A 27,434-nucleotide genomic window follows, 5' to 3' on the forward strand; every position below is an offset into this window, starting at 1 on the left:
CCAGTTATCTATCATGGGGTTCCCAGAGCACAACTGTTGGTACCCTTTCTTGACTGTATAAACTCCTTTTTGATGTCCCCATTTGAACTTATCAACTTCCTGGGGATTAATGTGACAACGTTATATTCTAGCAAAAAGATCTACCAGATAAGTCTCTTCCCAATCGTGCATATTTCTTCTAAATATCAGGTCTCAGTTGGTCCCTTCTCTATTTGCAGCAATAACAGAATTGGGATCTTGAGTAATTCTGAACAGATTTGGGAAATCCTCGTGAAGAGTGTTATTGCCAAGCCATTTGTCTGCCCAAAATTTTAGGGGTGAACCATTGCTCAAAAGTAAGCATTCTGATCAAATGTGTCCCACAACATCCTTATACCCTTCCACAGCCCCATTTCGTAAGGACGTGTTGTAATATCTGTGCACCATTGATTCAGCCTTCCATGCTTAGCTATGATAACATCTTTCCAAGGCCCTGCCTCTCCCAAGTTTTATCTCCAAAGCCACTTCATCATCAGACTTTTGTTGTGGGCTGCAAGGTTCTTTATGGCAAGACGTCCTTGGTATTTTGGTTGTGTGACCTTCTCCCATTTGATGAGATGAAATTTGTGTTCCTCCCTGTTGTCTTCCCAGAGGAAGGGTTCTTTATGGCAAGACCTCCTTGGTATTTTGGTTGTGTGACCTTCTCCCATTTGATGAGATGAAATTTGTGTTCCTCCCTGTTGTCTTCCCAGGGGAAGTTCCTTCTTATCTTGTCAATCTGTTCTATAACCTCAGTTGGCATTGGGAACTGGGCCATGTAATAAGTAGGTAAGCTGTCTAGAACACTATTGATGAGTGTTACTCTGCCACCAAAGGAGAGATATTGCATTTGCCATGGTGCCAACCTCTTCTCAAACTTTTCAATAATCCCAGTCCAACTTTCAGTGGATTTGTACTGAGCACCCAGAGGGGAAGACAGTATGTGGAAGGAAATGAGCCAATGTTACAGCCCATGATATCAGCCAGCTCCTCCAGGTTTATAACTTCGTTAACTGGGTAGGTAGTGCTCTTAAATATATTCATGTGTAAACCTGAAATAGCTTAAAAAATAAACAATTTAGATTAAAGCTGTATCACTTGTGATCTTTCAGCACAACAGAAAATCAATGTGTCATCTATGACATCAACATTCTAGTGATGATATACATTTAAGTCCTGACCTTCATGGAAACAAATCTCTTAATTACCGATCATTTTTTTAAACAATTCCCGGATCTCTTAAAACCAATCTTATGATGATGAAATCAAGACACTGACACATTGAGATATTTGCAAAGGATTTAGAAGGTAAAGTTGATGAAGTTTCTTTGTAAGACAGAGTTTTACCATGTTCAGCTACCTTGGGCTGATTTTCAACACATTTGTTTTCTTCTATTGTTATGTACATACTCCATAACATATCTCAATGTTTAAACTTCACTGCTAAGTTTCTGCATACAAAACGAACTAGCCATTTTTCTCAACTGGATTATTGGTTTGCTGTTCCACAGACATTCAGCAGCCTCGTCCCGAAATGGTTAAGGAAGACCAAAGCTGTAAAGCAATTTAGTAGAATGCTGGTGAATCATCTTGGATTGACATTGACAAAAGAGGATTTAGAAAGTGTTGTTGATCTAATGGAGCCTTATGGTCAAATAAGCAACGGAATTGAATTGCTAAATCCTCCTCTTGATGTAAGCATTCCCATTTTTGATTTCCTTTGTCAGTATGCATTATTTGTTGAATGATTAGACATCCTGTATGCTACTGTATTTCCTTGACCCACGTAGTAGTAAAGCTATACCTAGACTTCCTGTTTATTGCCTTTTGGTTCATGTGTAATACTCCCTCCATTTCAATTTGTTTGGCCTATTTTGACTTGACACAAAGATTAAGAAAGTAAAGAAGACTTTTGAATCTTGTGGTTTAAAATTAAAGATATGTCAAATGTACCAAATTGTCCTTTAATCTTGTGGTATTAAACATGCAATATGGAAAATTGAAATTAAAGAGTTGCTAAAAAAAAGGAAAGGGTCATTCTTTTTGAAACGGACTAAAAAGAAAAGTAGGTCAAACAAATTAAAACGGAGGGAGTAGCATGTTTTAGATCATATAATTTTTGTTTGAGGGATGATCATTCCTCTTCATGTACTAGGAAATGAAACAAAAATTAAACCTTTCTCTTGATCATAATAGCACAACTTTTTCTGTCATTATCTTTGTCTTTTCTAGATCATTAGTGCATTTCTCCTGGAATTATTTTTGTAGGGTTCCCAGTTTCCTTCTAATCACGTAAGCTGATGATTAGAATGTAACAAGTAGAGAAGCCTATGATGATGAGCATATGCATAAATTGTAGTGAATCGTCTGTACAAGGCCACATTATAATGGGAAATCAATGATAATTAGAATAAACAAGGGAAGGTAGAGCAAATTTTTGAAAGGTGGAGGGAAAAGTATTACAATTGCTCCTTAATTCCCATGCATGAGTACATGTGGGGCTATTTTCCTACTGCTTCCCCCTTGGTTGCCACTCCCTTCACTTTCCAACATGATCAGCTGTTTTGCTGCAGCCAGCACTATCCAAAAAGCGATTCAACTGAGTTTCCTGTGCTGGTACATGTGGCTTTGAGAACTCTCCACCCTTGTATTACAAGATTGTCAATTTCTGCTTTTTATGATGCACATGATCTTGAGCCCGTTTGGATTGGCTTAAAAAAAGTAACTTTTATGTATGAAGTGATTTTAGAACTTTGAAGTGCTGAAAGTTATTTTTATAAATAAGCAGTTGAGTGTTTGGATAAAAGTGCTTATGATGTGAATTTTAGGGTTAAAACAATAAAAAAAGGTAGTTTGGGAATTTAGTTAAAATATAAGGGATATAAAAGTAATTTTCATGGTCAAAGAAAATGACTTTAAGCACTTTGAAAAAAAAAGTTAGGAATCCTAACTTTTCATTTTTGACTGACTTTAAGAACTTTATGGCTTAAAGTCAGCATTAGGCAAACACGTCCAAAAGCTAAAAAGGGGCTTTAAGCTGGTTTTAACCAACTTAAAGCCAATCCAAACGGGCTCCTTGTCTTGTTCATCTATGAACATCAAAAGACCCTCTTTTTTTTTGTTAGTTACCAGTTTTAAAAAGAAAATACGCTCTTTTTCACAGGTGATTTAATCAAAGCTCTATTAAAGCTAGTGAATCATCTCTATTTGATGGAATATCGTCTGTGCTCCAAAATATGTATAAATATCAGTTATCTCATTAAGAAATGCAGAATTCTCTTTTCCTTCAAAAACCTATTAAGTCTTTTTGCCTTTAGGTCCTCTATTTTTTTGAAAACCAGGGTTTCTCCATAACATCAATAGAATTATGACTATCAAAAAAAGATTGTTGAACACTGCTTGGCATCACTTGTTGATGAATTCCGTATGCACTTTGCAGGGGATAATACTGAATAGAAAAACTTAGAAAGATTTGAGAAATTATCTTAGCCTTCTAAGTTGATCACCTCGAAAGCACCCAAATGGTTCCCTGTTGAACCTCTGGGGCATGTTTGGAAAGCCACAAGGGAATTGGAATTGGGTGTAATTGGATGTAATTTCTAAGTTTGACATGTCTGTTTGACCAAGTAATTACCAAGTTTCTCCAATTCTCAAGTGGGGTTGAGGATTGGGTGTAATTCAAGTAATTGCAAGATTACTTTTTAATTTCTCTCTTTTTTAATTTATTATTTATTTCTATTATTTTTTTTTAACATCTTGATTTTTTTTTCATTTTTCTTTATGTATCTTTCATTTTCTTTATTCTCATTTCCCAACCTTTACTTTTTGTGGTTCAATGTAATTGCTCGTAATTTTTATTTTCTTCATTTAGCATAACTCCGTTATTATTCTAATGTTTGAATTAAAGTAGAATTTCATTATTGTATGAGATTATAGACTTATGTTTCCCTTTTATTTTGAATATTTTCTTAAGTTATGTTGGAGTTGATATTAGAGTATTATTTAATTTTTTTTTTTTTGAATTTATGCTATATTTTTTTGTTCCAATTTATTTGCTTTAGCAGTATTGACTTGTTATTTTATATTGGATGTCATTCATTTTTAGTCAGAATTGATAGATTTTTTTTTTCAAACATATAAATAATTTTATGGCTTTATATTTATAAATATATTTTTTGTCAAATCTGCATTTCATGATGTTATAATAAAATGTGTACTTTTAGCTTTTATAACAACAACAACAACAACAACAACCCAGTGAAATCCCACAACATGGGGTCTGGGGAGGGTAGAATGTACGCAGACCTTACTCCTACCAAGGTAGGATGGCTGTTTCCTGGAGACCCTCGGCTCAGTAAAAGCATAAATGCATACAAAAAAAAATGTTAGATAAGAATAGGAAATTAAAAGTTTTATGAGAAAAACAACAAACAAATAATGAATAGATAACAAATAAATACAAATAAATAAATACCAATAACAAATAACGATTAAATAAATAATGTACTTTTAGCTTTTATAATTAATTAAATTAAATATTGTTACTTTATACATCAATTATTTTACGATATTAGTTACAAATATATATTTATTTATTAATATATTTTCAAGAAATAAATGTATCTTAAATACTTAATTTAATATTATTTATAAAGGCACAATTTTGTCAAATGTTAACTTCTAATCTTTTTAATTAACTTTTATTTCAAAATTTAATTTAACTATGTAATTACACTTGTGCAACCAAACAATACGCTCGTAGTTGCACTGTATTTACATTATGAAGATCAAACAGGTCATCGTAATTACTATAATGTGTAAATACTACCTTAGTAATTACATTAGTTTCAATTAGCAGGTGACTTTCCAAACAAACCCCTAGGTTCCATCACTTCTGAAATTTTAGTGCTGATTAATTTTTTTGCCAGTGAGGCAAGAATCCAGAAAGGGACATGCAGTAGGTAGTAAACCAGATAAGGTGCTTGTAAAATAGTAACTGTTTTACCTCCATTGGACTAATAATTTTTTTCTGCCAGGAATCCATTTGTTCTTAAATTTATGAAGTAATGGATTTCAAGCCTAAACATCTTTGAGGCAACACCAACAGGAAGAACAAAATAGATGGGTTAATTCAGATTAAACGTGTTGGATATGCTTAATCAATTGATAAACTGTGCTTTCGCACTTGGATGATGTCAATCCTTTTAGATTAACCAGCCTCAAGACTGCTTGTCATACACTCTATCTGTTCATTTTCAACAGTATCACACAAAAAGTAAGGTTTCATATTTGAGGAGGTGAGCTATTGCTAGCCTTGTCCATATTCTGGTTGGAGCCCCTTCAGATATCCACCCTCTGCTGCTTTATCTAGCAGTCTGCCTCCATCATAGAGGGAGACATAAATGATAGTAGGCCATCACTACTAAAACCCCTAGATCTTTCAAAGATATCTAGTAGGAGGATTGAAAATCTGACAATAGATATGCAGTACTAATCCAGCTTCTCCATTTTTTGTGGAATCCATCTTTCAATCAGTGAACTCCATCGGTTTAATCATACCTTTATTTCCAAGTCTAGCCAGCATAATAGCACCAGCACAGCAGCACTTCCATTCAATTCTCTCGAATTAGTTAGTTCATTAGCAATTAAAACAACATCAAGAATTTGCTCTTCTCATCAATAAAAGCATTTCAAGCGCCAGGGAGTTCAAGTGAAATATTCAGTCTTGTTGTTAGTAGTAGTAGTTCAGCAACTTTGTTCTCAAAAGTAACTAGATTTAGAATTTCCAAAGCGGAGTTATCTTTAGCTAATAGTCATTTAGAACTGCCTATACTGAAAACATCTTTATTGTCTCTTCATGTATGACACAACATGAATTGACTGTTCATTTAATCTTTTTTGTAGTGGACAATGGAAACAAAGTTCCCACATGCTGTTTGGGCTGCAGGTCGGAGTTTAATTGCTCTTCTTCTACCAAATTTTGATATTGTGGATAATCTGTGGCTTGAGCCTTTCTCTTGGGAGGTACTGTATTCGGTTTTTTCATTAGAAGCTGTTTGTTATGATAAGTGTGATTGTAGCGATATCTTTATTTTTCCCCTTAAAAGAGAATACAAGAGAAACTTATTGAGCCGATGTTATTAATCTACGAGAGAAGTGATGGTTCTACAGACACAGGCGACTTTCTTTTTATCAAGATTAGGATGTCTGAATCTGAATATACATTTAAATATTAAGATGTTTTTTAGATTTGAATACTAAATAATTAAGACTATGTCTTCTCAATATTAAATGTTTATAATTTATTTTTATTAAAAAGTTAATAAATATAAATTTCAAATAAAATAATTTCGATATTATATCCACAAAATATTAGGTTTTCAGGTGGTGGTTGTTGGTGGTAGTAATTGTCCGACAGGACTGCTAGCGTTGTGGTGGAGGTGGTTGTGTTGTTAGAGGTGGTTGCTGGTAGTGGCTAACGGTCATGGTGAAAGTTGGTGGTGGTAGTTTGATTGCTGAGATGGTTGGTGGTGATGGTGGTGACCGACGGTAGTGGGTGTGTAGTGGTGGTTTGTGGTGATTACGGACATTATTTTTTGAGAATTGGTAAGTTTGAATTCAGCATTAGGATATGCTGGCCACCTTCAAAATTCATCACAAAAATTACAAATTTCCTATCATGTCTACAATTTGATCTACATACACTATACATAATTGTTTACGCCAAAAAAGTAAAGATACTGAACAATTCCATTTTACTTCGTGAATGGAATTAAATCTAGCAACATTCATTTCTCTTGTAACCCATTTATTGTTCCTGACAGTGTCTGCATAATAACAATCCCTCTTCTGTATTTCGATGTGATAATGTAACTTCCCTCTTTTGCCTTAACATTAATGAAGTTCGTTATTTTGGATGAAATATCCAAACCATCCTGAATTGAGTGTCCACTCAAGAATTTGATTATTATTGCTTTCCTCTTCCTTAAATATTAATGATGCTAATGTATCTACCAAATTTCTTGAAGTTCCTCGAACAAAAGAATGCTGAAAAATGGTCATGAACTTCCACCTCCTGACAGAATTCCCCTGGGTTTTCGAAGCCTCCTTGAGGACATGATTGTCTTCTGGCTGAACCTTGTCCTTGTCATCATATTGCAACCTCTTTCAACCCAATCGTTTCATGTTTCTTCTCTAGAAATCTTCCTTGTAATGTCGTACGATAAGCCTACCGCAAAGTAAATGATGTCATCTCCCATGACTGAAGAGAGGAAAATGTTGCTGAAGAAAAGGGAAGAAATGGTGGATTCTGGTGATCGAATATCACCGGAATATGGACTCTAGAGGCCCAGAAGGGACCTGAGATGTGAACCTCGGGAAAGGACCCTGGGAGCGTTTTGAAGTTCATAAATCAAGCTATGCTATATTTACAAGATCCTAGAATATTCTAGGATATGTATGAAATTCTAACTATATCAAGCACTTGGATGTAAGAAGATCACTGTCCCTCTGCCCCATTATACGTCACACTCTTTCCTTTTTATTACTCCGTCCATTTCAACTTAGGTGACACTTTCCTTATAAGTCCGTTTCAAGAAAAATGACATATTTCTATATTTGGTAACAATTTAACTTTAAACTTTTCATTTTACCCATTTTACATGTAATGAGAAGCTTTATACAGTGAGAGTTGATGAATGTAAATTGTGAGCGTAGCGTTTATGTACGTTCTTTTTGCCCTTGTGAGAGCATATTCAGTACTGAAACCCTCTCTTGGGGGTTGATTTATTCGCATTATCCTCCTGCAGCTTTTCAAGTAACAAATCTCCTTTTCTGCCCTTGTGGTTTGATCAGTCTGCCATAAGGTTTGGTGAGTTTTAAGTTGACACTCCCACTAACTCCTTAGGGATTTTACCCTATACTTTTTGGTGATATCTCGTAGGTGTGCATACAACTAACAATCATACCTAAATCCATGTAATATTGCTTCATTGGATTCTGTGGTTGGTGTGTCCTGGAAGATGTTGACTTTTACAAAGTTCCTGCTGATTTCAGGGAATTGGGTGTACAAAGATCACCAAAGCTAAAAATGAAGGTTCTATCAGTGGGAATGTTGAATCAAGATCATATCTGGAAAAGAGACTAGTTTTTTGCTTTGGTTCTTATGTTGCGGCCCAACTATTACTTCCATTTGGTGAAGAAAACATTCTTTCTTCTTCAGAGCTGAAGCAGGCTGAAGAGGTTGTACAAGACTCTTCTGGCCCTCTTGAACTATAATTCTCTCATGTACGCTGCTGTGGATATTGGGACCTAATAATTCATTGTATTTTTTGACAGATAGCTACAAGGATGGTGATTCAATATGGTTGGGGCCCTGATGATAGTCCTACAGTTTACCATCATGGCAATTCGGTATCTACCTTTATTTTCCCGGCCACGTGATCGTTTATTTCATTCAAATATATTTACCCTTTGCATTGTTGTCAAAGGTGCGCTTAAAGCGCCCTTAAGCCATGAAGCAAGGCTCAAAACGTGTTGAGCACTTGGCCTCGCTTAATGTGCACTTCAGTGTCATCATCAAGGTTCTAAGGCATACTTTTCCTTGCCGATGAGCCTCGTTTGAAGAGGCAACACTAAACAATTGATATTTTACTTTATCGTAATTTTATTTTTCAATTTCTTTGGTTCATATATTTGTCATTCATGATTATAATTTAGTCTTGGACTAAGCATATATATTTGTGTTTTTCTCCATTTGTGCCTTTTTTCATTTAAGCTCATACTTTGTTTGCGTTTAAAGCCCCAATGGACCTTGGAACTTTATTGTGATTTTTGCTTTTGGTAACACTGCCCCTTTGTATCTTCACTATAGCTAGATATGTCATAGTTTTCGTGAACCATTTCTCTTTCCCTAGATATATTAATGAAATTTTACAAGTCACCTTGCGAACCACATCAAGTTGTTTGCTATGATGACCTTGGCTGCAAACAGTTAGGGGTGGAACCAAACTAGAAAATTATTCACCTTGATGTTAATGAGTGAACCACATCTCTGCCATGGAAGTATCTTGCCTAAAAAATTTGCACATGGTAATGGGAACCGAATGTTGTTGTTTCACACTTAGTTCTTATATATATGTGTGCTTGTACAAACATTTGTCAAATAAAGTAACTGACTGTCATTGTATATCTTGGTGTGCGACTAATTTGCTTTTTTTCATTGATATATTTTTGTCTTATCGTCTTCTTTTCCATGTTGCTGATCTGAATAGGTCACGACTTTGAGTATGGGAAACCATTTTGAATATGAGATGGCTGCAAAAGTGGAAAAGGTATGAAGTTGCCTATTGACTAATGCTCTCTGGCCCTTTTGATTGATGATATGAAACATTATTTTCTTGTTATATGAGAATTATATGTACAAAATTTTCTTGCTTAAATGGAACTTTGGGCCACAAATGGTACTTAATCTTTGTAATAAGTCCAAATATCCAGAGTAAGGTTGCTGAAGAACTGTCCCTTTGGTGGTTTGGCCTCTTCTTATAGCTCCCACCATCTGGCTTGACTTTAGCTAAACTGTACATATAGTAGTCTAAGTGTGCTTGGGTGTGTTATCAGGAAGGTTTCTTAACATTTTTGATAAGAAATAAGCGAAAAGATTTGGAGAATGCGTGAAAACAAAGGTTAAGCTCAGGTATTTGGATAAATGTATATGTAGGACACTCATGTCACAATATTGTATTTGCGCATTTATTTAAGTAGAAGTTTAACCCAGTTCACTCACAACACTCTTCCTTTGTTGGTTGCATGCCTGTTGTATGTAGGAAGCTTGTTGCTTATGTAGCTAATCTGGTGACTTATAAGTGACTTGTTGAATAGTTTTGTCAGTTGATCATTTGGTTTTGCCAGTTGGTTATTTGGTTTTACAATTGTATTTTGTATAATGTTGCCCTAAGATGCATTAAATGGAGAAATATGATTATTGCGGATTCATATAGCCGATCTTAACTTGTTTGGGATTGAGGCTTAGTTGTTGTTGATGGTCATTTTGTTTTACAATCTAGGGCCAATGTTTTATTTTCTCCAACAAAATGATAGTTGATTTTGATATGTTTGGTTCCCTCGATGCATACTCATCGCAACATGGAGAGCAGCTTGATTATCACGAAGAACTGTCATGGTATTTCGTGGATCACTACTCTTCCAAATGTTTGAATCCATAGGGGGATTACCAAGTTTATGGCTATTATAGACCTGCTCAAGCTACTAGGGTCTACAACCCTAGAGGCACGAGTGAAAAATATAGCCTAAATTGTGTTTATTTATTAATTACTATGTTTATGCATTTACATTATTGTCCTTAGCAGTTACAGAATGGATATTTTGTGCTATTTATATTAGAAAGAAGGATAGGATTCGATGGTTTCGTCAACTGAGAAATCACATTATAAAAGTGAGAGAGGCTTCTGAACAGATTGTAAATGGCAAACAAAACCAACCCAAGAGGCTGAGGGGAGCATAAAAAAGGGTGGTATTAGTGTTGAGGCCGCAGCTGGTCCCAAGGAGATTGGACTTCTGACAGATGTATAGTGGGCCACTTCGATAAGCAGATCCAGGAAAAACCCACGCTGGCAGACATTAGAAGATGGATGTCTACTAGTTGGAAAGCAGTTTTTGGAGTGAATATTTTTGAAATGCTGGGAGAGTCTTCTTTTGGGGTTCCCTAATAGACATATGGCGGAAAAGATTCTGCAAGAAACTTGGTCTGTGAAAAACTCCAGACTTCATCTGGAAGGGTGGAATCCCATTCCTGGTTGTATTTCAAATTCATCCAAGCACACAACCACCTGGATCAGGGCCATTGGTGTCCCTCTTCACCTTTGGTCTCAAAAAGTTTTTCATGAAATCGGCGAGCTTTGAGGAGGTTGGATAGCCACGGAGCTCAAGAACCATCTAAAATGGGCTAGAGCTTTAGTTGCCGGTGATGGTCGGAAAGTTCGCAATGAAGTTTTCATCGAAAGAGTTGTTCTATATTTCATACCGATATGGGTAGAGAGAAAACCCAGGTTTGAAATGGTATCGATGACAACCAGAAAAGTCGCTGGAGTTCCTACAGAGACCATGTTTCCATCATCTCCTAATATCCACTGGACAAAATTGAACTCTGCTGACAAAATGTACCGGAAATCCCTAATATTTAGGCTTTGGCAGGAGAGAGTCACGTTACTTGTAATATAACTGGGGCTTCTAAAGTGGAGAAGTCAAGTGACTTGCAAGTTCAGGATTAAATTCCATTTTCTCAAGATTGGGCTTTATTTCAGGACCCAGTCAGAAGCCACAAAATAGAGTAATTGGGCCTGATTTAGCGGACCTTTATATTCTTAATGCTATACAAGGGGAGTCCAAAGAAGGTTTAAATTGATTCCTTCCTCGAAGAACCAGACATTTGTTCTTCTTATAAACACAACTCGATGCATGCAAGGGCACAAACCTCTTTGGAGACAGTAGTTCTTGAAGTAGCTGGGGGAAACAAAGACATCACAACGATGGGAGTAAAGTCGGTACAGGAAGAAGGGTCAGTATCTCAAAATACAGGGGGAGAGAATATTTATACTATAGAAGGAGTTGAGTCCCAACAAGGACAATTACTCACTTCAGATACTGGTAATTGGGAGGCTCCATATGGGGTCAGTCTATGGAGATCCATCAGGGCTCACTGGCCTTTTTTGAAGGACAACTCACTCATCAAAGTGAATGATGGAAATAAAATTCTTTTTTGGAAAGGCAACTGGCTAGGGAATGGTAGTCATCAGGAGAGATTTCCTGACATATTCAACTCAGTGTGCGTCAACACAATTCCATATGGGGTCAGTCTATGGAGATCCATCAGGGCTCACTGGCCTTTTTTGAAGGACAACTCACTCGTCAAAGTGAATGATGGAAATAAAATTCTTTTTTGGAAAGGCAACTGGCTAGGGAATGGTAGTCATCAGGAGAGATTTCCTGAAATGTTCAACTCAGTGTGCGTCAACACAATTCCATGGCAGAAATAAGGAGAGAGTATGGATGGAATATCAATTTCAGAAAAATGCTAAATGATTGGGAGATACAGAGGGTGACAGAATTTTACAACACATTGGAATCCTTCAGTGGTCTTCAAGAGGGGACTGATTTGCTCAGATGGAAGAGACATAGCTCTGGCTTATTTAAGGTGAGGATGCTTATAAAATGATGAGCCGGGCAAACTTTCAGATTGTAGAATTGCCTTGAAAACACATTTGGAAGACCAAAATCCCCCACAAGGTAGCCTGCCTTGTTTGGTACTTTCAGATTATTGTAGAATGGCCTTATAAACACATTTGGAAGACCAAAATCCCCCACAAGTTAGCGTGCTTTGTTTGGTTATTAGCAAAAGAGACTCTCCTTACTAAGGATAATCTGGCAAGAAGAAATATAACTCAATGCTCAAAATGTTTTCCTTGTGGAGAGAAAGCATTAGTCATCTATTTCGACACCGCAAAATTACAGTGCAGCTTTGGAGACTTCATTAGTATTAGAGGCATATCTTGGATAATGCCTGGTAAGATCACTGAAGTTCTACATAGTTGGGAGGAAGCAGGAGTCCAGGTAGAAGACAGGAGTGGATGGAGAATTGTCCCTGCAAGCATTTGGTGGACAATCTGGAAACAAAGGAATTCCAGGTTTTTTGAGGATTTGACTAATCCAGTGCACAAGATCAAATGGAATTGCCTTCTGCTTTTTTGTTTTTGGTGTAAACAGATTTATTCAGAGGATTCTGTTGATATAGTTTATGTTCTAGGTACTATTTAGTATGGAGAAATCTATTTCCTTAGAATCTAAATTGTGAATATGGTTTCAGTACAACCCATGTACTGTTTTGTCTATTTATACGTATAAGTTTCCAGTTTCAAAAAATATAAGTGAGAGATGTCATTTGTGTGTAGAGCATGATCCTTTTCCCAAACTTAAAAGCAGGCCTAGAATGGATGAAACAAGGGCATCAATTTAGAATCAATAAAATTCCATAAGAGGATACACAATTGAGCATCAATATTTTCTCATTTGACTTTCATAAGAGGCTACACAATTGAGCAGCAATCTTTTTCCTTCTCCTCAAACCTTCTCTTCAATATCCATAGTTAGTTTAATTAAGTGATCTTTACATTATTGCACTATCTAGTATCTACCAATGGTTTTGTGGTACTCACTTGGTTTGAGTTACTGGTAACCATAGTTTTAGAACCAAAAGCATCTGATCCAAGCAACATTTTCAATGAATCTAAGGAGTTTCAACTCCAAAATATCAGTTCAGGGGAATAAATGTTATCTAGTTATGATCTCAAGTGCTGGAAACAGTGGGTGAGGTAACCAAAAACCAGAAAATATCTTGCCAGAACAGTGTACCTCGCAGGAAAATTGACTGACCTTCTTGAAATAGAGCTCCGGTGGTAGAATGCAACGGTAAGTGGATGGGTCGAGGTAGATTGAGGAGGCAAAACCCACAGGTGATAGATTCTTGTCGGAAAGTACAAGTAGTCGAAAGATCTCTCAGAGCCTGCACTTGAGGTAACCTTTCAGGAAAATATCGAAAAGACTTCCCGGTGCATGCACGTGCTTGGAAGCTCTGTTGGGGCTGGGCTTTCTGGGATCTCGTCGCTGGAGGATTCCAACCTCCTTAGTGGCGTTGGTTGATGTACAACCCTCAGGGGAAGTGATGCAGTGACATTTGCTGGAGAATATGACGTGGTGATGATGTTTTTTCTTCTTCCTGGCGTCACCGGTAAGATGCACAATGACTTATACCTCACAAGGGCCCTGGTGCCATGTGAAAATGGAACAAGGAAGAGTTACTGTGAGAAAAACACTTCTTGATTATTCCCTCAAGCTATTGAGGTTTAAATAGCTAAATTTACATGTTCTAAGAAAGGGAAGAGAATTAAAATACATAGTTACAGGAAGTAAATCAAGCTTATTGATCCCAGCAGATGTAAATACTGTGTCCAAAATCCTCGAATACTTACAAGATTCTAACAGAATTGGAGGCACATGACTTACATGTGCATGAATAAGGATTGATCTTATCAGGTTGAACATAGATCAAAACCTTGCTGGTCTAACACAGAATTAAAGTAAAGCATCTGCTACCAGCATTCTTAAAGTTTGTTGCTCTTGAATAAGATAGTTGAACTTTTAAAACCTGATGTTTTGTGAAGGTGAATTATGCCCTATACTGATGAAATTCAGAAAGTACCTTCTGATAGAGTTACTTAAAAGTGATGTTGCTTGCTTGTCTAATCATAGAGCAGTATTTTCCTTACCCAATAATCATCGTGCCTTGATTTTTTGGTACAGATGTATTATATGGCTTATGATAAAGCAAAAGGCATGCTTCAGAAAAATCGACAAGTGCTAGAGAAGATTGTAGAGGAGCTGCTCAAGTATGAAGTCTTGACAAGAAAGGTAAGCTGATGTAGAAGTGTGTGTTTGTAATTGCAAAAACAAATTCTGCATTCTGAAAGTTTGTCCTTTACAAAATGAAGTTCCTTATGGTGCCTCTGGGTCTTAACAGTTTGAGACTTTTGGTTGGGATAGCACTCCTTTGGCATTCTATTTTACATGAATATGTTTTTTTTTTGTAATTCTTGTGATCTTGCTTTGCCCTTGGCAAATGACAACACCAAAGTGAGTCCCCAGTGATTAAATAAAGCCAGACTCCAATTCATTTTCTAATAATTCCTATACATATAATTCTTGGATAAATGTCTCTGGAAATAGAAGAAGAGGAGAGAACTCTTATTGACACTGGTAGTTAACAACATACAAGAGGAATCCTTCGGTAGGATCTTTGATTTAGAATTCCAAATGACTGTGATATAACCACTAGAATGTTTCTATACAAATAAACTTTACCTTTCTCAAAAACTTAAAATAAAATTAAAATGTTTCTGTACAAATATAGAATATTTCAGTAATTCTCTTTACTTTAATCCACTTCAAATTGTTGACGAGTCGCCCAAATAGTTTCACGAAATAGTGAACAATCACGGAAATAAAAGTGGCGCTAATTTTTTACCCCAAAATATTGCTAGTGATTGCATAGTTAAAGAAAATGCTTCTTGTAGCACACACCGAAGGGAATTAATCGGAGTCACCAAAAAGTGGTATGGTAATGCAGTTAGTGTAGTTTGAATTGGTGGATAGCGTAAAGGAAATGTCTCTGGAGCATCAACCCAAAAAGTTGCTGGAGAAGTCGTCAGAAGAATAACACAATAGGACAAAGCTGCTGGAAGGTCTGATCGATCACTGAAAAATGGAGTGGTTCCATTGGAATGGTTACCAGAGAGAGATGCAATAATACTAGAATATAAATTGAACAAAGTCTCTGGTCAAGCAAGAGTGCAGTACATTGAAAATTGCTACTTCCCCAAACAATTTTCTACTGCATTGAAATTCAGTACTGTGTAAAAATTCTTGGGAGCCATTTACCTGATAAACTACTTCCTCAATTGTTTAGTAGGAGTTCTAGCTCTCGTCCATTTTCATTGGCTATGCGAGAGTGGAGTGCTACTTTTCCCTTTCACTATGACTTTCTTAATGCTACTGTGTACCAACCCTCAGGTCCTCTACATATCTTCATACATTATTCATAATTTTGTGTCTCTCCCCATTTTACTAGCTTCTTGTGAATTTATTTTTTGTCATCCACTAGGATAGGATTATCCCACTGGTCTTTCAAAATGACAGTTGAGTGTCTGTACCAAGTACCAACCCTCAACATATCGTGTTACTGAATCATAGTTTGTGTTCATTTCTTGTTTACTGGCTATTTCTATATTATGTTTTCCTAATGGCCATTGCTCTTTTTTAATTTGCAGGATCTGGAGAGAATTATTGCAGATAATGATGGAGTGCGTGAAAAAGAACCATTCTTCCTTTCAAAAGCATACAATGAGGTACTGAATCTCAATCCTCGGGGGACAAGTGATGTAGAAGTTTATTCTACCATCTACCCTTCAATTTCTTAGATGATAACAGTTGCACTGAGTTAACCTTGGGCTGACCTAACTACAAGCTAAAAGAGAACCCTGGACTTGGCTAGAGTTTCTAAATAAATATGAGAGAAATCGCCATCAGACGTGCTTGAAGAAAAAGTTGAATGATGCTAGGTTAATTTCTGACAAGCTTCTAACAACGTCTATCATGAACTAAATAAGCATGAGAAGTAGTTCAATGAAGAAATATCGTATAGTGTATGTAGAGCAATCCAGATGCTTGCTTCGATGTGAAATAACACCTAGAGGACACAGTTGACATAAAGGAATACTAGTTAGTTTAGGATCCTAAGTCAGAGGTTGACACAATAAGAGATAGTGATATACAATGAGCTTCAAGACATTTCTGATCTGCATGCAACAAATATTGCTGGATTTCCATAACTCCTTCGGGGAAATTTCTTCAAAGAGAAAAGACAAATCTTCTACTCAGTATGCTAAGTTACTGCCTATAATGCCAAAAATTATTCTTGATAATTATTGTGCAAGGCTTCTAGAGTTTGGTAAGTATCTTTCACTGGTTCCTCCAGGGCTTTTAATCCTAACTGAAATTTTGTTCTTTCTTGAATTTGGATTACCATGCTTAGAAAACCATTCCTTCTTTAACCTGACACTTGGCAGTTATGCTTCCCTTTTCTGTATATCATTTATCTTCAACATATAAGAAAACGGCAGTGTAAACTTACATTCATGTACATTGTTTCTTCCCCAAGTGTGGGAGCTGGGAGAATCTTAGTTGAGATATATTGGGAACCAACAAAACATTATTTGGTGCTGGATGATAAGCTCTGAGCCTGTAGAGTTGGGCATGAGAAAATTGTGGTAAACAGTTCCATCTACAAATTTCTAGGCCAAAGAATGAAGGTTGAGAGTGGCCACATCAATTGAGCACCGAAACATGCTGAAGATTTTGTAATTGTTTGGTCTGTTAATGGATATGTTTTCTGCTCTTTAACTCATGGCACAATTTCTCTAATACCTGTGAGCTGATCAAGAATTCAGCTTACACCCAGTGAAAAGCTTAACGTACAGAGCTTTTCTATGCTTGGTATTAGTGTTTTCAAAGGCGTTTTGGTGGAGAGTCCCGGGGCAGGGCATACCAAAAATGCTCCGGGGTGTAAATGAAAGACGTAGATCCATAGTGCGTACGCCCTAGAATTTGGAGCGTAAGCCCCGGGCGTAAAAGCGTACTCCCCTCCAAAGATGTTAAATTTGATTTTTATTATTTTTAAAGTATTTTTTCTATAAATCATGTTTTTATCATTGGTATAATGATTACTTTGTGCTTATCATGCTTTCATGTTGTAGTGACTTTTCCTAAAATATATAAATAAAGTTACTCATAGAAAATGACACTACCATAAATAGTCTTTTAGATAATTATGCCTGAAGTTGATAGGATAGATATTCCGTGGCACTATTTTCTGAGGCAACTTTATCCATTTTTCTCATTGCTCTTACACTTTTTATCCTTCTCCTTCTTTGAAATATGTAAACAATAATTAGTGTAAATATTAGTTGAGGGTGTGATGGGCTACTAGATGTGGAGATCAACGATTAAATGAATGATTATTTCATTTTGAAGATTATCTCGGTTATTATCATTTTTTTGTGTTGTTACCTTTCTCAAATAATTTATAATATTTTTTCTATATTATTGGTGATTTATTTGAATTTATTTGTAGATGATTGAAAATTTTACATTTGCTAATTTTCTTGGTAATAAAATTATAAAATTGAAGATACATGAGGTATACGCCCGTAGATCCATGATACTTACGCCTTATGTTTTGGGGGTTACGCCTCGAACCGTGCTGCGTAAAACGCCTCGCCTCGCGCTCGCCCCGGCCTTTTTAAACACTGCTTGGTATACACAAAATTAGATGTCTCAGAAACTTCAGCTAGGTGCATGCTTAAAAATTATAATTCACCCCCCTCTTTTGTATGCCAATTTACATGCAGCTTTTACCTGTGCAGCCTGTGCTAGAAAATTTCCTACAAGAGAATGGAAAAGCTTCTTCAATGGAGTTTCTAACAGCTGGAAATTAAATTGGAGGAACATCACGTATCATCTTTTGCCTATCAAATCATGCTCGTAGTTCCCCCATCGGATTTGTTTATTTTAGCACATTCATACTTATTGATGTGAAGCTGTAGTTCTTTTCTTTGTATTTTATTTATCTGTTTGCGTTTTCTTCTTCATGAGGGGTTAGAAGAGGATCTGGAGAAGAGTGAAGAGGGGTATGAGCTGGATTGATTGGTAATACAAGTAGATCCATGCTGAGAAGAGGTTGCATCCATTTTTCCTTCTCATCTTGGGTGAGATTGTATATTTTCTTCTTCTATCTTTGCTAATTTCATTCTAGGAAATTGGTATTTAGTAGTAAAAGTTCTTTTTCCTTGCTTTGTACGCAATTACTTGAGCTGATAAAATATCATTGGTTTTCTAATGAGACTTGTAATTGCCTCACTTCTATCTTCTATCTTGTAACATGTATATTGATTTAAACAACTTATGATACAACTCTTCCAATGATCTGGTTTGTTAAAAGAAAAATTATCTACGAGTTAATTTTTTTTTAAAAAAAAAAAATTATTTCGAGTGATTTATAGTGAATCCCCTTCCCCCAGATTCATATACATGTATATACTCCCGTAGGAAATGTTACATGTAAGTTTAGATATTATTATGCGCCACAAAAGAAATCATAAAAGGATGTTTTTGTACTGAGTGATTAATATATCCGAACTGAGTGAATATATCAAGTAGATGTAGATATGCACTGTTATGTCGAACGTATAAGGTTATCCTACTCTTAATCACAAATTTTGGGCTCAAGCTTTTGAAGTGGAGAAGTTCTTGTTATTTACACTTAAACGGTAGGATTGACTCGAGGCAGATCTAGATTAGTTAAGTCGATAAATTTTGAATATTGGATGTATTGAAAAAATGGAGTGTAATTTTGTGTTTGGTACATCTTATTTATCCTTGCTAACTCAAGATTGCTTTGTTTTTTTGGTCCTCAATTTGATTTAATTTTGTCTCACTGAATTTTTATTTGCTTTGTTAGGACACGTTTAAGTGCAAGGATTTTTTTTTTAAAAAAAATGACTTAAAGCTAGGTAGATATGATGGGAACTCCATGCAATTCTAAAAGATGCCTTGAGTAAACTCCTGAGAATTACATGGAATTTTCATCATATCTGCTCTACTTAACTTTCGCTACTTTCCGATACACTAAGTCAAGTTCAATTAACCTTGACTAACCCACCTCACACTATTCAATGGGGATCTGCATTTTTGTCCGTACAAAGCCTCATATGGCGCTATTCTAATACTAGAATGGTAGTTGTTACTATGTGCAAACTCAATAAGAGGCAAGTGATCATCCCGATTTCCCTTGAAGTCTTTAATGCATACTCATAACACGTTTTCTTTGTAGAGCCATTGATAAGATGCTCGTTAGTCGAGAACTTATTTTCAAGTCGATATATATATTATTGTACGTGTGGTTGCTATGCACCATTGCAAATGGTTCAGTAGGATCGACTTAGGCCTAAGTTTTGACCTCGGGTGCCAGTTGCGCCCCTCAAGTTTGGGGAGCTTACCCAAATACAATTGTTCAAGGTAATTTTAGTTCCTTTTGTATATGAATAATTGTTAGGGAAGTGAAAAAGATTTTCATCTACACATGCATGGCACATCGAGTTGAAGTTGAGATTTGAATATTTTTTGCACGATTTCGACAGCTAAAAGTATAAAGGAAAGATTATATAAATGCATGTTATCTCCCGAGATATATTCTTGATATAAAATTCTTATTGTACATGCATTTTAAATAAAATCGTTGCAATGAGAAAGTAACATGAAGATATTTCTACTTAGAACTTTCAGTGATATTGTTTGTTGTGTCGATCACTGAAAATGTTAGTTCCAAAGTCATCTGATTCACATAGAAACCAATTAATTCTCTTCCCTCAAATCCTCTTCGCTTAACAACACGTTCAATCCAATCTTCATACAATCCAAAAACTCCATCTGTGTCCTTTTTCAACTTGAGGAGATGGTTAGCTCTTCATCCCAAAGAGGAATCATGACCTCACCTTCTTTCTCTGCTATTACAGCCACTACAGGATCCATGTTCTTCAAAAGGTATTTCAAATCACTTTCAACAAATCTTACACCTCTAAAATCCTTCGTCAACCACTTCACAAAAGGAAAATCACTTTCAACCTTACTCTTGCCTATCTTTGACGACATTTTCTATATTTTAGAGATGAAATCTTACATCTTAACAATTTGAAAGGTATAACTTATACTTGTATGTATGATTTGACATTGAGCGGTATATATAATCCTCTAGTGTATTAATTAGAAAGCTAAATATAATATTTTTAGATAAACCGTTACACATTACAAAGATTATCCAAATTTTCTATTTTAAAAAATGTCTAAAAATATTTAAAAGTTATTTCCTCTTTTTAGATTACGTAGAGATGAGATTAAATCAAATTAATTGTTATATTCTTTATTTTATTTCAAATCGAAAATAATTTATTTTTTCCTTATAAGCAAAATTACATATTTTACCCCTTAAAACTTGTCTTGAAAATTTATTCAAACTTAAATTTATGAGAAACCACATACGGTTTATTCCCGTTCAAAAAGTATATTGATAACAAACATATCGCGGTTTGTCGCATTTCAAAACACCCCTTAGTCGTGACTGACACCCGCTAACACTACCCCAGAAGGATCATTTTTTCATACACTTTATCATTCTATAAGCACTAAGATAAATATGTGCAGCTCCAACATATCAATAATCATTAAAAGTGAAGAAACTATTCAACCAAAATTATATACCAAACTATAAAAACAAACGATGTTTAAATATGTCTCTAGCCCAAACATAACCTAGTAAACTCCCCGATCCGCTACTTTAATACCCATAGAACAAGTATTAAGAAGATACAACCACACAACGAATACATGAATGGTATATACAACAATATATTTTATAATAAAAATGCACAATAAGGTCAAAACAAATAATCAAAAAGGATACTACATATCTCAACTCAATTCACACTCAGGGCTTTTCATAGACAACAGGGAAGGAGATTAGCGTAGCATCTTGGCAAGTCTACAGCAACATATAATACCTCAAAGTATACTACAACAATATGTACAAGGCCCTTAACATATTACGACAACATAGGTTTACGCCCCTGCATATTTCAACAACAATGTATGCCCCTAGTAATTATAATGCAAAAAAGGTATCCAATGCTACACCGCATATTACTTATAAAAAGTATTCATTATTTTTCACAAAATAACATATCTATGGATGATCAAAGACCACTGATTCTGTTAAGCACATGCTTGTCTCCACACATGGACCAGCGAGATAAAACATATTTTCAAAGCATGTTTAAAAATCAAGAGTCAAAGCTTAAAATCTCACTTACCTTTCTAATGACAAGTCTCAAACTTTTCAATGCGCAGGACACCAACCAAACAATCTCCAATGACTTCAATCTATGCAAAATATTGATTAATAATATCAATTACGCTAGTCGGGGTCAAGTCTAAATACCCCAAGCTTTCAAGATGAAAGCTAAACCTTAATATCTCATATCTTAAACCATGAATTAAAGGTAAAAACATATCAATATACCTGTCCAAATATGGCACTTTTAGTAATTGTCATGACTCGAGTCTACACCCTAGACGTGATCGCTCTCAAAACCATTGCTGGTATGAACGAAGCCTTGACCTAACATACTATAAGACTGAATACTAATTTATGCGAAAGCTTTTAAAAGATGAGCATGCAAAAACATAGAAAAATTAACTCAATAGTTTTATTCTTGAAAATATAATATATGTATACTATGCATATGCTTATAAACAATGGTGAAAGCCATAACTTAACTAACTCGTCTACAAAATCTCTAACATACTGAAGATATGTTATCAAGACAAGACCCCAAACTACCCGAATACTCTATTAATGACACATTCTAACTACTGATTCTCAAGATAAACTAAAGCCTTCCGAAAGTAAGGAGGTCTCACCAAAGTTGGAGGAAAGTGATTCTGATGATGTGTCTATAGTCATGAGTACCTGAATTTGCATTATAAAATAATGTAGCATCGAATGACATCAGTACATGGAATATAAGTTATGTAAAATAGCTAAATGTAACAATTGGCTAAAAATGAAGATACTGAGCTGAATGAATAACTCTGAAGATACATTAAAATAAAGTCAATTGAATAGTAATGCATGCATGTATACTTTAACACAAAACTCTATGATTGAAAATATTCTTGATAGAAAATATTTAAAAATAATATAACTTAACTTTTCTTGGGAGTTTCTTATAACCGACATACACCATGTGAGCTCATGATACACCAACTTACAATTCTAGCCGAGGAGGGCTGCCTTATGCCTTGCCAGAGTATAGAACCTGTCTATTTAATGTGGATCCACTAACTAAGACTCTCAGGCTAAAGGTGTTGACCGACAAAGCGATATACTCAAATCCTACGGTGGCATGTAGTTATGGAACTTGTATTTTCTAAACCCGCGTCCTCTTGGTGATAAGTAATCCTTCCAAAATAATCTATATATGCTCATAATATATCAGAAAACTTGTAACTGAAATCATACTGTGAATCTTTGCTCAAATCTGTAAAACTTACTGTTGGTGAGACTAAAGCTCATAACTATTTGAAACATACTGATATTTTGAATTTTTACGATAAAGAAAAAATCTCTTTGAAAATCATATCTAACTATAATGAAGAGTTTTATACTTTCATTTGGAATCTTTGAAGTGACTAAACTTTGTTCAAAACATAATATTTAAAAAAGGTATTCATGAAAATATATTTTTTCTTTCTTGAATATTGTCTTTGAACTTTGAAACTAAATATATTTTCTTGAACTCTTTCTTGAAATAATGCACTTGAAGTTTGAAATAAGAATACTTTTTAAAAAATATTCTTGAAAATATTGGACTTATTTCTTTCATAAAAATAATGCATATGAAATACTATGACAATGTTTTCAAATAACTTTGGCTAAAAAAGGGTTCATGTGGACCATGAATCAAAGATCATTAACGATATGAAGTATGAACCACAATTCGCTTTCTTAAAAGCAAGGACCACTACGGGAGGTCAAACCAAGGATCTATGGAGGTGGGGGCTCATCCCCGGTCTAGTATATCTTAGGTCGATATCATTAATGATATGAAGTACCATAATTTTAATAATAAAAATCAAGAATCAACGATAGGAGATAGAGGGAATTTATGTAATTTATATATATATATATATATATATATATATATATATATATATATATATATATAAAGTGAGCAGTTAGCTTGTGGAAAAAAAAGGAAATAGAGGGAATTAGAAAACATAGATTTTGGGGTAAAAATCTTAACTTTGATCTTACTAATTGAAATTGTAGATGTAGGGCATGAGGAAAAACTTAATTTATCACTGTGATAGCCTTATATACCTTAAACGCTCCAAAAATCCTGACGAAGAACCCTAACTTGGTGAAGAACGATCAAGAAATCTTTTCTTGAGATTCTTGAATTCACTTCTTGAAAATCCTATGTTTTGATGGTAGATTCTTGCTTAGGATACATAATCATACGTTATAATCACTAGGAAATTGTAAGAGTTTGCTTACCTTGATTTAGAAGGAAGACATTTTGATGGACTTGCTCAAAATCAAGTCTTGAACCCTAGAATTGAGTTCTTGATATCACTAGAGATAGGAGGCTAATTTGATGTTAGAATCTTATAAAAATTCTTGAATTATGTTGTGAGTCATGGAGAATACTTACCTAGACTTATTAGAGTGGAAGAGAGCTTCTGAGGACTGTTGGGGTTGACCAAAGAGTGAAAAGTGAGAAAACAATAATCCAAAAATAGTATTTTATAACTTTAGCTACTTCTACGTGGATGACCTATGTAGACCAAATTACCTCCCACATGATCCACGTAGGTCTAGAAAATATTTTGAGTGCATTTTGGAAATGGCCATGCGGGCTACGTGGCTGGCTACATGACCATACAGGTCTGTCCAGCTGCATAGCTGCTCGACCACTATTTAGTAAAATGATCATCACTTTTTACTCATAAGTCGGATTGATGAGCTATGGGATACGTTGGAAACTAGACTCAAAGATTTTTTATTTGAAAGATTATGAAATACATAACTCTTCATGTACTAGGATATATGCTTATTTAAAGTTGACTCAAGTAAAAACTCATGCTGAAACTTAATCGGTAAAGAAGCTTTCAACTCAACTTTAGGCTAGAGGATTCTTACGAACTTAATTTAAATCCAATACACTTACCACACTTATTATTTGATCTTAACACCTATGAGTAATTAGGAATTACCCTGTAATGGCTTATACGCATATGAAAAATTATTCGAATCTTAGCTTAATTTTTTTGGGGTGTTATAATATCTCCTTGTAGGGATCATTCATCCTCAAATGATAATCAAGCTGGACAGAAAGAGAAAAGATCTTCTCTTACTCTCTGTCTGACTTTTGAACTTGCCTATTAACATAAATAGGACTATTTCATACTAATATTTTGGAATTCAACCAGATCATGCATGGCACAAACATTCATATAAGATTACAAGGTGATAGATTGTGACATGAAGTTTCTAAGAATTGCTAAGAAGAAATCTATTTGATCAAACGTTCTCATAGAAATTTCTCATATCATTTTGGGAAAAGAAAGCAATAATAGGATCTGAGTATCTTAGTTAGCTGACATGGGTTCCTAAAGAACGAATGATATAGATTTGAACATAGGTCAAACTTTATCTAAAGCTATTTGACATAAACATTGGTACATTGAGCATGAATTATGTAAGACCCCGAAAGTTGAAAAGTCGAATGAAAGGAAATCTCAGGAGAATTTGGACTGACCCAGGTCTATGAGTCGGTCTATGACTCGTAGTAACTATTATGAGTCATAAAGATGACTTCTAAAAGTGGGGTTAAGGAGGAAAATTTTTCCAAGGCAGGAAGGTAAGTTGACGATTCAAATGGCGACTCGAAGAGCAAATGACGACTCGTCAAAACAAGTCATACAAAATTTTTAAAGAATGGAAATTTGCAGGTTTTAAAACCTGCACGACGAGTTAGGTCTATGACCCTTAGACACGATTACGAGTCATAATAATGAATCATAAAAAAAGTTTAGAGACTCGATTTTCAAGTGTTTCCCAAAACCTGCAGGATGAGTTATTTCTATGATTCGTCATACCATGTAGAATCATAGGACCTAATTCGTAGGTCCAAAGTTTGTAATTTAATAAGGGGTAATCCTATTTTTTTCCAAGTTTAGTTCAATGAACCTAGACACTTTTATGGCCAAGTTCAAAGCCTATATTAACCCTATTCTTCAAATTCCCCTCCTATTCAATTCATTCTTCAAATTTCCTTAAGGCAAGACTCTAAATTCCCTCTCTAGTTCCTCCTCCAAATTTCAAGATAGGGTTTCAAGTTCATCAATATTTCTTATTCAATTTCTGAGTGATTCATCAAGGTATATGAGATTTGATCCATGGGTTCCTTTCACCCATTGAGTCCCAAGGTTTTTCTCAAAAATCTCTTTAAATTTTATTGGTTTCTAACCCTAATTTTGATGAATTGCATTGGGCTATTTCAATTATGTTTTTAATTATTTTAAATTATTATTATAAGCAGGATTCTACATTAATTGCATGATTTCAAGTTGAATTATGAATGCCATGAATGAATCTACTTTTAATGATGATTTACATGAATTATGATTACGAAGTTCAATGATTTTCAAGTATTTCATTATTTTCAGTCAAATTGACTATGTACTCAAGTTTTACCCTAAATTCAAGTATGAACTATGATTACAGATTTCCATTTTATTCAAGATATGAATTTCATACAAGCTATGAAGAAAGGTAACTTAGGATCCTTAATTGGTGACCTAGGGACCTAATGACATAAATTATGCAAGTATGATATTGTGATGTTGAAAGGCCTATACTCACATTACAAGTATGATATGAAAATGAGCTATTCTATGAATTATGAATTTTATGAACACATTTACGGTTTATGTCAAGTATGATTATATTATGTATTCCGTGGGATTTGACTTAACATCGAATAATGACTTGAGATGGGGGTTCGACTTATGGGATCCTTATACAAAGTCTTTTGTCTCATAACTACATGCCACCGTAGGTTGCCTTATGGCTTAGCTAGTGGATCCATGTATAGCATATGTACATGACCCGCTTAGCGGGGTAGAGTCTACCTTGGCAAGTATATTTCCCTTTTTCTGTTGTATGGGAAGACATCAGGATTCCATGTTATAGCTTGCATGATCTTATTATCAGTTATGGTTCCTATCCTAAATATGTATGTTCTTTTTATGCTCTTTTATGATTTTAACTATGTCCCTCAAATGGTTTGATCATTATGGTTTTCTTCATGATTTTACTTATCCTATTTATCATATACGCCCCTTGATTATTGCATCTTTTGATTTATATTGCATGACATTCCCACATACTTAGTATATTCAAATGTACTAACACATATTTTTGACTACATTGTCTCATAATATAGGGGTTGAAGATTAAATTCCTACACGTGGCTAGTTGAGCTTTCATCCGACGGAGTATGGGTGAGTCCTCATCTATCGAGGACTGGTTATGAGTTGATTATTTCATTTCAAAGTCTTTCATTACATTCATATTGAGGGTGATCTAGTGACATATCTTATCTCTCATTTTTCTTGTTTAGTAGAGGCATTTATTGGACAAATGATGCATAGTCTATGTTGTCTAACTCTTATACTTTTATGACTCATGGTTTAGACTCTTTCCTATGCTATTTTTTCTCTTTACTTTAACTTATGTATGCTTATGATATATCAAGAGGCTTAGTTGGAGTCCTTCGGGGGTTTCGATCGCCATGTTATGACTAGGTCCTAGGTCAGGTCATGACAAACTTGGTATCAGAACACAATGTTTAAGATGTCCTAGGAAGTCCAATAAGAGTCATCGAGTAGAGTCTTATTAATGGTTGTGAAGCATGCCACATCTATGAATATGAGGCTATAAGGCATTTAGGAGATCTTTACTTCTTTCATGATCTATGTCGTGCGATAGAGTACACTCTAAGACTTATTTTCCCTAACTATTGTCCTTTACGATTTTTAGAAAATGCCTCAAAGAAGAGAACCTATGCAAAGAGGGGTCAATGTTAACGAGGACCAAGCTCCTCCAGCCT

The 27,434-nt window shown here is 35.1% G+C and overlaps 1 protein-coding gene across 1 annotated transcript in view; it reads left to right on the forward strand.

Annotated features, from left to right (window-relative positions):
* LOC129874918 (probable inactive ATP-dependent zinc metalloprotease FTSHI 5, chloroplastic) overlaps positions 1 to 18,561 on the forward strand; it is a 34,859-nt gene extending 16,298 nt beyond the window's left edge. The window contains exons 12-19 of the mRNA XM_055950305.1: positions 1,530 to 1,712; positions 5,923 to 6,042; positions 8,074 to 8,259; positions 8,356 to 8,430; positions 9,291 to 9,350; positions 14,392 to 14,499; positions 15,915 to 15,992; positions 18,069 to 18,561. Of these exons, the coding sequence (XP_055806280.1) occupies positions 1,530 to 1,712; positions 5,923 to 6,042; positions 8,074 to 8,259; positions 8,356 to 8,430; positions 9,291 to 9,350; positions 14,392 to 14,499; positions 15,915 to 15,992; positions 18,069 to 18,140 (882 nt within the window). The 3' untranslated portion in view covers positions 18,141 to 18,561. The remainder of the gene's footprint in view (positions 1 to 1,529; positions 1,713 to 5,922; positions 6,043 to 8,073; positions 8,260 to 8,355; positions 8,431 to 9,290; positions 9,351 to 14,391; positions 14,500 to 15,914; positions 15,993 to 18,068) is intronic.
* The last annotated feature ends 8,873 nt before the right edge of the window (positions 18,562 to 27,434 follow it).

This window comes from Solanum dulcamara, chromosome 11 (genome assembly GCF_947179165.1).
Source record: "Solanum dulcamara chromosome 11, daSolDulc1.2, whole genome shotgun sequence".
In the NCBI taxonomy this organism is placed as follows: domain Eukaryota; kingdom Viridiplantae; phylum Streptophyta; class Magnoliopsida; order Solanales; family Solanaceae; genus Solanum; species Solanum dulcamara.